General features: G+C 44.8%; 2 protein-coding genes across 2 annotated transcripts in view; one reads left to right on the top strand and one right to left on the bottom strand.

Annotated features, from left to right (window-relative positions):
- The window catches only part of cltca (clathrin, heavy chain a (Hc)), a 32,113-nt gene extending 24,738 nt beyond the window's left edge, over positions 1 to 7,375 (top strand). The window contains exons 21-30 of the mRNA XM_069147027.1: positions 22 to 214; positions 636 to 793; positions 888 to 1,160; positions 1,281 to 1,598; positions 1,808 to 1,939; positions 2,040 to 2,150; positions 2,243 to 2,413; positions 2,840 to 3,061; positions 5,088 to 5,163; positions 6,006 to 7,375. Coding sequence (XP_069003128.1) covers positions 22 to 214; positions 636 to 793; positions 888 to 1,160; positions 1,281 to 1,598; positions 1,808 to 1,939; positions 2,040 to 2,150; positions 2,243 to 2,413; positions 2,840 to 3,061; positions 5,088 to 5,163; positions 6,006 to 6,139 — 1,788 coding nt within the window. The 3' untranslated portion in view covers positions 6,140 to 7,375. The remainder of the gene's footprint in view (positions 1 to 21; positions 215 to 635; positions 794 to 887; positions 1,161 to 1,280; positions 1,599 to 1,807; positions 1,940 to 2,039; positions 2,151 to 2,242; positions 2,414 to 2,839; positions 3,062 to 5,087; positions 5,164 to 6,005) is intronic.
- Positions 7,376 to 8,098: 723 nt separating this feature from the next.
- ptrh2 (peptidyl-tRNA hydrolase 2) lies at positions 8,099 to 11,233 on the bottom strand. The gene is made up of 2 exons (XM_069147028.1): positions 11,195 to 11,233; positions 8,099 to 8,896 (listed from the first exon to the last, which is right to left on the bottom strand). The coding sequence occupies exon 2, from the start codon at positions 8,884 to 8,886 to the stop codon at positions 8,371 to 8,373; it is 516 nt and encodes a 171-aa protein (XP_069003129.1). The 5' UTR covers positions 8,887 to 8,896; positions 11,195 to 11,233; the 3' UTR covers positions 8,099 to 8,370.
- Positions 11,234 to 12,293: the final 1,060 nt, after the last annotated feature.

The following is a 12,293-nucleotide window of genomic DNA, read 5'->3' as shown; positions in this document are numbered from 1 at the left end:
TTTTTTTTTTTTTGTCCCTAGGTGCTGATTGAGCATATTGGCAACCTGGACCGGGCCTATGAGTTCGCAGAGCGCTGCAACGAGCCAGCCGTGTGGAGCCAGCTGGCCAAAGCTCAGCTGCAGAAGGAGCTGGTGAAGGAGGCCATCGACTCCTACATCAAAGCCGACGACCCCTCTGCGTACATGGAGGTGGTGCAGGCTGCTGATAAGAGCGGTGAGAACACGTGTTTTGCTCAAGAAAGAAAAGACTTTGCTGAGATTTTATTTGATAGATTGTGTGTAAGGCCACGCTGTTCCGTTTGTGCTCAAGAGGAAGAACAGAGGACTTAAACAAAGTGGACGGGGAAATAATATCATCTGACTTTTTGTGAGATGACCAATTGCTCTGAACCGAAAGGAGGCTAGAAGCGGTTTGTTTTTTGTCAGTGCGACTTTGATTGAAAATAATAGTTCAGTTCATTTGAGTTTTCTCCTCCAGGGATGTTAGCTGTGAGCAGCTGGTGAAGCATTTCTGCTGTTACAGCAGTTATTGAAACTACACACAATACAGTCGAGGCAGTGTTGCACAACTAGAAAAGAACTTGTTTCATGTGAAATCACACCAACAGCTTGATATAACAGTAAATGTGTTCCAGGTAACTGGGAGGACTTGGTCAAATTCCTTCAGATGGCTCGTAAGAAGGCCCGAGAATCGTACGTGGAGACGGAGCTCATCTTTGCTTTGGCCAAAACCAACCGTCTGGCTGAACTTGAAGAGTTCATTAATGGACCCAACAATGCCCACATCCAACAGGTCAGTCTCACTTTCACACGAGCCCGACCCTAACGAGCTGCCAAATTCAAAACCGAAACGCAAATTGTTTATGACACTGTTGTGTCATTTTTAGGTCGGTGATCGCTGCTATGACGAGAAAATGTACGACGCCGCTAAACTGCTGTACAACAATGTGTCCAACTTCGGCCGTCTGGCTTCGACTCTGGTTCACCTCGGAGAGTACCAGGCCGCCGTGGATGGCGCCCGCAAGGCCAACAGCACCCGCACCTGGAAAGAGGTGTGCTTCGCCTGCGTGGACGGACAGGAGTTCAGACTGGCCCAGATGTGCGGCCTCCACATCGTGGTGCACGCCGACGAGCTGGAGGAGCTGATCAACTACTACCAAGTAAGGTGGAAACGAGACGTGTCGTTTGGACTCCTTTAGTCTTACCGTTAAAGCTACATTCAAAGCAGCCTACAAACAACCAAACATTTACCACATGCCGCCCTCCTTGTTCCCTCTCAGGACCGCGGGTACTTTGAGGAGTTGATCACCATGCTGGAGGCCGCCCTGGGCCTGGAGCGCGCTCACATGGGGATGTTCACAGAGCTCGCCATCCTTTACTCCAAGTTCAAGCCACAGAAGATGAGGGAGCACCTGGAGCTCTTCTGGTCCAGAGTCAACATCCCCAAGGTCCTGAGAGCAGCCGAGCAGGCTCACCTGTGGGCCGAACTGGTCTTCCTGTACGACAAGTACGAGGAGTTCGACAACGCCATCATCACCATGATGAACCACCCGACAGACGCCTGGAAGGAGGGCCAGTTCAAAGACATCATCACCAAGGTACGCTTCGATTTCAGACTTTATCATAAGGACACATGGACTCGACTGCTCGGCATTTAAAACGACTGATTTCTTGTAGTAATATTCTGTAATAATCTGCAGTCCTCACATCGCACTCCATCATCCGAGCCAGCGTTTCTGTTTCTTTGTGTTATATTTATTTGCTGTTTTCATGAATGAATCTGTCTCCCCGTCTGCACCCGGTGTAGGTGGCCAACGTGGAGCTGTACTACAAAGCCACCCAGTTCTACCTGGAGTTCAAGCCCTTGTTACTGAATGACTTGCTCATCGTGCTGTCGCCCCGGCTGGACCACTCGCGTGCCGTCAACTTCTTCAGCAAGGTACACTTTTGATCTCCCTCATCGGGATGAGGCTGGACCGAGACAAAACATTTCCCCTGCTGTTTAAACTGAGCTGATCACTGGACGTGTCTGTCAACAGGTGAAACAGCTGCCTCTGGTCAAACCGTACCTCCGCTCAGTACAGAGCCACAACAACAAATCAGTCAATGAAGCACTTAACAACCTCTTCATCACAGAGGAGGACTATCAGGTGAGCGTCTCGCCCTCTTGTCCCACATCTTTTTATTTCAGCAAATATCATGGCGCTCTGACTCGCTATTTACTTTGTCTCTCGGCCTCCAGGCACTGCGGACATCAATAGATGCCTACGACAACTTTGACAACATCTCGCTGGCGCAGCGTTTGGAGAAGCACGAGCTGATCGAGTTCCGGAGAATCGCTGCCTACCTCTTCAAGGGCAACAACCGCTGGAAACAGAGTGTGGAGCTCTGCAAGAAGGACAAGCTCTACAAGGTGCTTTTTCCTTTTTCACTTTGTTTCTTTGTGAACGGTTATGAATGGAGGTCCGGATTGGCTGGAGGATGTTTTCCAAACTTTTTGTTATCAGTGGAACGAGGCTTCATTAGTGAGCGATCACTGGGGGACGTACATCACCATTTTACATGCGGACTTCCTACACAAAGTCTCGTTATTGTCAGTGAGATCATTTCTGTTTGGACGAGACACATTTGTTCCTACTTTTTGAGCGTGATAAGGTTGTTTGTTATATTATGGCATTATTAAGAAGATCTTCTGAGACAGGGAGGAGGGGGGGAGGTTAGGTAAACTGGTTTAAGTCAAATTCTTTTTAAAAGTTTCACGGTGAGGGAGGGCACCGGGGGTCCGTACGGTCTGTCTCGCACCGTTCCTGATCCCGTCGGCGCTGCCTCTCCCCCGCAGGATGCCATGCAGTACGCGTCGGAGTCCAAGGACACGGAGCTGGCTGAGGAGCTGCTGTCCTGGTTCCTCCAGGACAACAAGCAGGAGTGTTTCGCCGCCTGCCTCTTCACCTGCTACGACCTGCTGCGGCCCGACGTGGTGCTGGAGACCGCCTGGAGGCACAACATCATGGACTTTTCAATGCCATACTTCATTCAGGTCATGAGGGAGTACCTCAGCAAGGTGAGTCAGCGGCTTCCTGTTAAGAGAGAAGATCCGAACACGTCAAAACTCCCGCACATGTTCTCAAACTGTAATCGTTGTCGATTTTAAAAGTATGAATCTCCTCTTTATTTGAACTTATCTAACTTACTATAAACTGTCAGCATCACATGAAAGACACGCCAAGAGCTGCGCGTGATGATTACCAGCTTTGCCTGCCTCCTCTGCCCGTTGTCTTCATGGGGAAATCCTTTTAATTGTCTGTGCTGCACCTCTTCTCTTCCAGGTTGATGCAGTTAAGGAACAGGTGAAAGTTTAAAGCTCGTGTTTGGAAGTATTATTTAGCGCAGAAGATTGCGGCCTTGAGTCTGCATGGTTTTAGCTACAACACGCATTGCACTCTCACTGATGCGTCTCGTCGAGCTGCCGTGACCGTTGGGCAGCGCTGACGGCAGCGAGTCTCCGATGAAACCTGCGGAGGAGGAACTGTAGCGTTGGAGACTTTGTGTTCATCGTTACGTCGTAGTTCGATGGCGAAGATGCACTTTAACGACTTCGACATATTTCACGCTCCGACTGCTGCTGGTCCTCAAAGCTTCCACACATATTTTGCATTTATTGTGCATTTCCTCACAACGCGGAGCTGTGTGTGTTCTTTGGACGGCTGGTGTGTGTCCGTGTCTGTTGTCTGGTTATTGGAAAGGCGCATGTGTGAAAATGTGTCTTGCTGACGCGCAGCAGCCGGCTGCTGGTTGTGCCTGGCTTCCTGCAGGAAGGCTTTGAACTGTAGGGAGCACCTGGCCCGACAGTCACCTTCCTCCACCCCTCCTCCTCCTCCTCTTCCTCTCCCCCCTCCACCACCTCACCAAACTGCAGCTCATTTAATGGCAGCGGTGTCAAACTTCCAGCATGGGTCTGTTTGTTTCCAGCGATTCGACGTTGTTGGAGTTGTGTGCAGAGAATCTCATTTTAACAGCGACAGTTTATGAACAAACAGAATAATAAAATGCATATGCAGGAGATAAAAGATGTACATTGTCGAGCAGTGAGCCCTTATTGCTTTTAGCTCTCGAGATAACCTGCATCCAGGTGCTGCTGCTTTCCCCTCAGAACTTCCTATCGCTGCATCCGACTGCTGCCTGAGGAAATTCTTCCTTTTAACAATGTTTTTTTTGTTTCTGTTTCTATTAATTCTGCCAGACAGAAAGGAGGCCCTGAACCTTTCAGGTTTTTTGTTTGTGGTATCCAGGATTAATAGTTTGAATACTTTTGTTGTTGTTGTATTTTATAGTCAAGAAAGAAGTGAAGAACAATACTCATGTTGTCGGAAACTCGGCACACTGCTTTTTAAATTTTTTTTTTATTCCTGACGCGTCAGAAAAACCCTCCGATTTTGAGGCTAACTTCATACAAAGTACAATAAAGAAGAAAAGATGTGAAATAGAATAACAGTTTGTGTGACCACTCTTAAAAACGGCACCGAGTTTTTCAAGCAACTTGTCAGTGCAGCCTGGAGAACTTTCCACGGTTCTTCAGTGGGAAGTTCTCCCTCGAGACCTTGCTCACCTTTTAGGGGATTTTTTTCTTCTTTGCAATCGCACCGTCAGCAGTTAACACTGAAATGACAGATGGCGGCTGGTGTAGCAGCAACAACAACAACAACAACAAACAACTTTTTCTTTCTTTTCTTATTTTTTTTTTTTAAGCTAACTTTACGATCTTGCCGTTTACACGACTACATTTGACACGTCTGATGATGTGTTAGCTCACTGAAAGAATGTCCCTCCAGTACGATCAGTTCCTGCAGTGTGAACACACAGAAAGGGGGGTACTTTCTCTAGCAGTTATTAGAACTGTTAAAAAGTTCCTCCGGCCTGAAAGCGCCTCGTGACATTGAGAGCTTGAGGCACCGCTGTTTAAATTCTTATCCACCACGACCCCAACAGATGGCATGGCCCCCCCTCACAGGCCTGTTTTCCGTCGTTTACTTATTCAGGGTTTCAGCTTTGTTCTAAATGTTTTTTTTTTTGTTTTTTTTCCATTGCAGGTAGATAATCTAGAAACCTCAGAGTCCGTACGGAAAGAGGAGGAGCAGGCGACAGAGACGCAACCCATCGTCTATGGTAACGGTCCTCCAATGACACCGCCGTCCAGTTCACTGTGATCATTTTCAAAGGGAGCACATGGCGTCGTTTGGCCCTCAGATCATCCAACTTTGAATACTAGAATTTATGAAAGCTCCGTATTCGATACGGCAGTGTGTGATTCAACATGGCTGCAGTAGAGTAGCTGAGAAACAATACCACAAATTACTCTTTTTTTTTTTTTTTTTTTTTTTTTTTTTTACAACTAACACTGGAAATGACGAAGACACTTGCATATGACAAGGTAATAGAAAATGTAAACCATACTTTGGTGTTTCATTTTTACCTCTACTGAAGATTTCCTCTAGAAATATTTTTTTATATAATAAACAAAATGAACCAAAACAACGGCGAAGAGGAAAATCGTGTGTAAATAATAATGAGAATAAACAGTCAACAACATTTAAATCAAGACTCCAAACCTCTCGGAACTAAAAGGAAGTCACATTTCAGTTTGAATGTAATATTATTATTTATCAGCTTGTTTCCTAGATTTTGTTTTTGTCAATGCTTTTCTATAGAAGAAACCACAAAATGCATCTTTGGATGGATGGAAAAAAAAACAAACACTGAATGGAAATGCTATCAACTCTTCCAGTCCACAAAATAATTCATAAACCGTTACTGATGGGTTTGGGTTAAATCTCAAAACAAATTGCTCCCAAATGTAAACCGTCGACGGGACTTGAAAACAATTCAAACTTAAAGTACAAGTAAAAATCATACAACTAAAACATCTTCAGCACAAAAGTGCTGTGGCGTGTTGCTCTGGTTTCCAAACAGCTAAATGTTTAAAAACCTTTCCCGTGTGCGTCTTGCAGGAACACCCCAGCTGATGCTGACCGCCGGCCCCAGCGTGCCCGTCGCCCCTCAGCAAGCTTACGGCTACGGCTACCAGGCGCCTGCAGGATACGTTCAGCCAGCAGCTCAGCCCGGCTTCGGCTATGGCATGTAAAGATCCCCCCCCTCTCCCCCCTCCCCCATTTCCCCACCCCACCCCACACCACCACCACCACCACCTCCAGGCTGGAGCTACCATCCATCCATCTCCCACTGTCCTTCACCAGACCATGGTCGTCTATCTGCCCTCCACCAGGAGCACCGATACCACCAACAAACTTTTTTTTTTTTCTTTTTTTTTTTTAAACTTTCCCGCTTTTTAAACTTTCATGAAGGACTCTGTTTTATTTCTGTTGTCAAAGAAAAAGATTGAATCACAAAGATTAATTTTCTCACATTCCTTATTGAATAGATTAATTTTTTTTTCTTATGTCTATTTTATTTGAATGGGAAATGGTTTATGTACAATGGGGGGCTTGTGGGAAGAGCTAGTCCTCTTCTCAGTTGAAAAAGAAAAGGTCTGTTGTGAAGCATCTGATTTGCACTCTGTAGTGAGAAGAAATTAATTGTAGACTCTCTTCCTTTTGATGTGTGTGAGCAGCTTCTTCTGTCCGACTGTAAAATGCATTTAATTATTATATATTCCAACACGAAAAAAAAACCCGCTACCATGTTCTTCTGTATTTGAACACGAGACTTCCGCTTCCGTGACCACAATCCTAAAACACTACGCTGTACCAGTCATGTCCCCACGCTCACACTGTAGGGCTGTTTGTTGAGGGGGAATCCCACAGAGTATTTTCCATACGATTTACAGGAAGGTTGGGAGTCTTTCCGGCAAAGCCTGCGCAGAACTCTCCCAGATGAATTCACCTTCGGAGGGCGTGTCCATGTGCTTTACTTACTGCTCTAACGTGGGACCTTTCCACCTCAGGAGAGACTGCAGACTTGTGTTCGACTAACGCGCCCCTTCCTTCTTCTTCTTTACTGCTGCGGTTTGTTTCTGCTGGATATCATTTAAGGTCTCTGTTACTGAGTGTGCAGGAGAGATTTTTCACCCCTTCCTCTCCTCGTGTCCTGTTTGCGGGTCGCCTTTTAATCCTTTCAGTTGACCTGCTTGTCCAGAAAACAACATCACAACACTTGTGGTAATTTGAAGTTTTTATCAAAGGCTTGTGTGTGTATACATGAAAATCAATCATTAACTTCATTGAACTTATATTCTTATCTAAATTACCTTAGATTTAAATTGTGCACTTAAGATACTTGATTGTGCATAATCAGGATCATAATGAATGAAACAGCGGTTTTGTTTTCCACTTAAAAATAAAGGCTTCTTGTTTGTCAAGAACAGTGTGATGGTGTCTTAATGGACTGTTTAGTCCCCCCCACCAAACAAACAAACAAAACAACAACAGGGAAGTGGTCGTGGTTCTGCGAGGAGCGGTGGATGCTGAGCAGAGTGCTCGACTGCAGTGGGAACAAGTTAGTTTGTAGTCCGATGCAACGTTGTACAAAAGAATATGACGACACACTTGATGTCTGTATTTCCAAACGGTTTCAGCGCGTTTCTATTAGCTGACAGACAGGCCAAGTTTGACGTGAACGCTGACCTCGGGAGTATTTGAATCTGTACAGGCCTCAGTTGAAGTCCTTAAAGACCTTAAAGCCGAATCTTCAACAACACAGTCGGGTGCAGTGAACCATCACAAACGTGTCGAGACTGTCGGAGAACCATCTGACGCTCTTCACCACAAGAATGTATTACTAGCACCCCCCCTGCTGGTAGATGTAGGACGGTGCAAGAAGGAAAATCTGCCCTGTAAATAGTCATCTGCTTGTTCTGAGCTGTGATTCATGGGACAAAATGTGAATAAAGTCCTCCGGCAGTTTAATTATCAAGGTTAACAATACTTGCGTTGAAGGGCTATTAACAGCTGTGCCGGGACACGACAAATTTATTCCAGGAAGTTTGAAAGACGGCCAGAGCATTCAGGGAAAAATCAAACCAAATGTTAAGTCCTGTTACACCAAATTGTTAATTGTTGCAGCCTCCAAAGGATTAAATACTTCAGAATAATAAGAACGACTCTAATTTCAGACTTAATTTTTCTTTATTTTCATCTTTGAGGACCAACCGGTCTGGTTCACGTGGACGACTCCACCATGAAAACTGAACTATCGCAGTGAAGGAAGGTATCATTACTGCGATTCAACAGTCGGCCGATATCTCCTGCGACAGACGCGGAGTCGGTTGTGAAAAAATATAACTAATCGGAACTCCATTGCAAATAGTTTGTACAGCCAGCATGTTGAATGCATGTCCAACAGAGGCACGCTGGAACTCTAATAGAGCTTCAAGTCTCCGGTGACACTGTCAATCAGATCAGTCGGGCCGGGACCGATACTCAGCACGGTGCGGGACCCGGGTGAGATTTGTGTCCTTCCTGCATCCTGGATCAAGCTGACAAGAAGTCCCACTTCTTTGGCACGACTCAGCAGCTCAATCAGGGTGTCCTCATCGGGAGCCTTCACCACCACCTTGGGCTGACCGCAGTACTCCCACCGTTTGAGCAGCTCAGGGTGCCTGCGCTTGACCTGCTTGTAAGCTGATACAGCAGCGTGGGAGCACTGGGCAGCGACCTTCCCTTTGCCCATCTTCAGGTCATTTCGGACCACCAGGATCATCTTGAACTCGCCTCCTTCTCCCATCACACTCGGGTCACCGTTGCTATTCTCAACCACTATCGGCTGGCTTTCGGGTGCCGGTTCAGAGCGGACCCGGAAGTGCCAGCCGATGAAGAGCCCACAGCCCAGTCCTGCTACGACACCCAAACACGGCAGACCATACGACAAACTCATGTTGTGAAACCTGCAGAAATCACACAGCAGAAAGTGGAGGTTAGAAATTATTACTTGACATTAAAGATTATTTGAATAACTCCCATCACAAACTCCATTCAGGTGTATGAGTGTGCATGTACATGTATATGTAGGTAGGTAGTTAGTTACTTTATTAATCCCCAAGGGGAAATTCTTTCACTACAGCAGCATTTATAGATACAGGAAAGCAGTAAAATAACAGTACAAAATATTAAATATAAAAATGCACAGTATATACAATAAAATAGAATAAAATAAAATAGAATAATTAAATTAAAACTAACCAAACAATAGTGCAAAGTTTTTTTTTTTAAATATATTTAAACGAACAACAAAAACAGTCAACAGTGTTATTGTACTGTGATGGATTTTGCCAGAGGTGAGTTATTGTACAGTCTGATGGCAGTGGGCAGGAATGATCTCCTGTATCAGGAATGATCTCCTGTATCTGTCCTTGTGACAGCGGAGCTGGAGGAGTCTATTGGAGAAAGTCCTCCTCTGTCCCTGCAGCAGGTGGTGGAGAGGGTGGTCAGGATTATCCAATATGGATAATAGTTTCCTCAGCGTCCTCCTCTCCACCACCTTTTCCAGACTGTCCAGTTTGCAGCCAATGATGGAGCCGGCCTTCTTAACCAGTTTGTTAAGTCTGTTGGTGTCGCCGGCTCCAATGCTGCTCTCCCAGCAGACTACGGAGAAGTAGACTGGTAGAACATCTCCAACATCTCGCTGCACACGTCAAAGGATCGAAGTCTCCTCAAGAAAAAGCGTCGACTCATCCCCTTCTTGTAGACAGCGTTGATGTTGGTCTTTCAGTTCAGTCTGTTGTCATGGAGACACCAGGTACATGTACTCCTCAACCATGTCCACCCCCTCTCCCAGAACTCTCAGCGGTTGTGGAGCCGTCGTCTTCCTCCTGAAGTCGACCACCATCTCTCTGGTCTCGGCCACGTTCAGAAGCAGGTAATTTCTTCCCGCCCACTCCACAAAGTCCTCCATGACTGCCCTGTACTCGTCCTCCCGTTCATCCCTTATACATCCTACCACTGCAGAGTCATCAGAGAACTTCTGCAGATGGCAGGACTCTGAGTTGTTCTGGAAGTCAGTGGTGTAGAAGGTGAACAGGAAGGGAGACAGAACAGTTCCCTGTGGAGCTCCAGTACCACTGACCACCGTATCAGACAGCACACTGCCCAGACGGACAAACTGTGGTCTGCCTGTCAGGTAGTCAGTGATCCAGGAGACGGTGGACGCGTCCACCCCCACCACCCGCACCTTCTCACTCAGTAGCAGTGGTTGGATGGTGTTAAATGCACTGGAGAAATCAAAGAAAGTGATTCTCACAGAGCCACCGGTTCCGTCCAGGTGCGACTGAGCTCGTTGCAGCAGGTAGATGATGGCGTCGTCCACTTCCACATGAGGCTGGTACGCAAATTGCAGAGGGTCCAGTGAAGATTTCACCAGCGGCCTGAGGTGGGCCAAGACCAGCCTCTCCAGCACCTTCATCACATGAGATGTGAGGGCAACCGGTCGGTAGTCGTTGAGGCCAGATGGAGTCGTCTTCTTGGGGACAGGAACCAGGCAGGACGTCTTCCACAGCACCGGGACGTCCTCCTGCTTCAGGCTCAGGTTGAAGACCTGTACATGTATACATGTATGTATGTACGTATGTACATACATGTATATGTGTATATATATATATATATATGTATGTATGTGTGTGTGTGTGTACATACATGTATGTGTATATACATACATGTATGTATATATATATATGTATATATACATATATGCATGTGTATATATATATATATATATATATATATATATACATACATACATACATACATATATATATATATATATATATATATATATATATATATATATATATACACATGCATATATAATGATTTATATATTGTTGTTGTTAAATGTTGAAGCACGTAGTAATTTGAAGTAATTTTTTTTACAGTGTGATGAAACTCAGTTCATTTCGTTGTTTATGTTCCGGATGATAAAGTTTAAATAATAAAGTTTAAATAATAAAGTTGATCTGAACTTTGCGTGCTAACAAGCAGCTAATGAAGTTAGCTGGAAGTGACACTAGCAAAGCTAACATTAGCTTCCTGGCTACAAGCAAGACTTAAAAGCGAGATAAAAAACGGTTTTCTCCAAAATGACCGCTTCAGTAAAGTCAGCGTCGCTTTCCCAGCGAACAGTCGTGTTTTCTGACATGTGAAGCCCCAGCTGTCTGAGCGCGGAGCAGCAGAGCGGCGACATAACGTACCTGCTCCGATCGACGCGCCGTCGGCATGAATGAAGCTTCGTGACCTGTCGTCCCATGGTGATGACGTCACGACGCCATCGCGTCTCCGAAAAAGAAAAACATTTACTTTTAAATTAAATGTCGTCAAGATACACGCGAAAAATAACAAAAAACAGTTTACGTAAGATAAACAAGAGAAAAGAAAACACATGAATACGTGTTTACGACGACATGATGACGCCACTGTGTTCAACAATTACAGCACATGACCGCAATTTGACTAAATACAATAACATAATAAAAAAAGAAACAAATAACCTGCTGGTTTAACATTGACCCATTGAAGAACATACATCATAAACAACAACAACTAGATTTCGCCAACAGGAAATAAAACAGAACATAAACTTAAACTCACATTTAACTAAATACACTAGAAAGTAAGTATATTTTAGTCTCCAATTTTAATCGAAGCAATACTGTATCTCATTATCTTATATTTGGGAAAATTGCTGATCTAGGCGAATTTTGATTGCATTAAGAAAAAGAAGCACATGGACATATAAACAGAGGGAGGTAAAGAGGTGTCTCCAAACTACTAGCGGGTGGTCCAACATACCAGAATAATTTGTACGGGTTTTATATAATACAGTTCAAAGGTCAGGGTTTGAGTCCGGGAAGAGACAAAGTGGATTTCTTAAAAAAAATAAAAAAATAAAAATAAAAAAATTGATTTGAAGCATAAACCTTACCACAAGTTTCTTAACCCTGACCACGTTGTTTGTTAGGTGGGCACGAGCACCTTTGGGTTTGTCTGTAACCCGAGCTGTCCCACAGTCCCTGGACGTCCATCAGTCAGGTGGAGGTGAAACAGTGTTTGTCCGACATGCTCTGATTTTAAAATAGCGACAATAACGTCGAAAGATCAAGGCAGCTCAGTGCATGATGGGAAGATGTTGTTTCAACGACATGACGTTTTACAGAACCTTGAAGTTGTTGAATTGGACAGATTTAGATTGTATTTGTCTGATTTTGAATGTTTATTGTGTGAACAGAATAAATGTTGTGATTGATTAACAGTCAGAGAGACTGAATACATTCATATTAAAGATCAATAAAC

This window comes from Embiotoca jacksoni, unplaced genomic scaffold (genome assembly GCF_022577435.1).
Source record: "Embiotoca jacksoni isolate LCO1_2020_lvr unplaced genomic scaffold, fEmbJac1.0.p SCAF_13, whole genome shotgun sequence".
NCBI classification, from domain to species: domain Eukaryota; kingdom Metazoa; phylum Chordata; class Actinopteri; family Embiotocidae; genus Embiotoca; species Embiotoca jacksoni.
The sequence above is the reverse complement of the archived record's forward strand: the minus strand, read 5'-3'. Positions and strand labels throughout refer to the sequence as shown.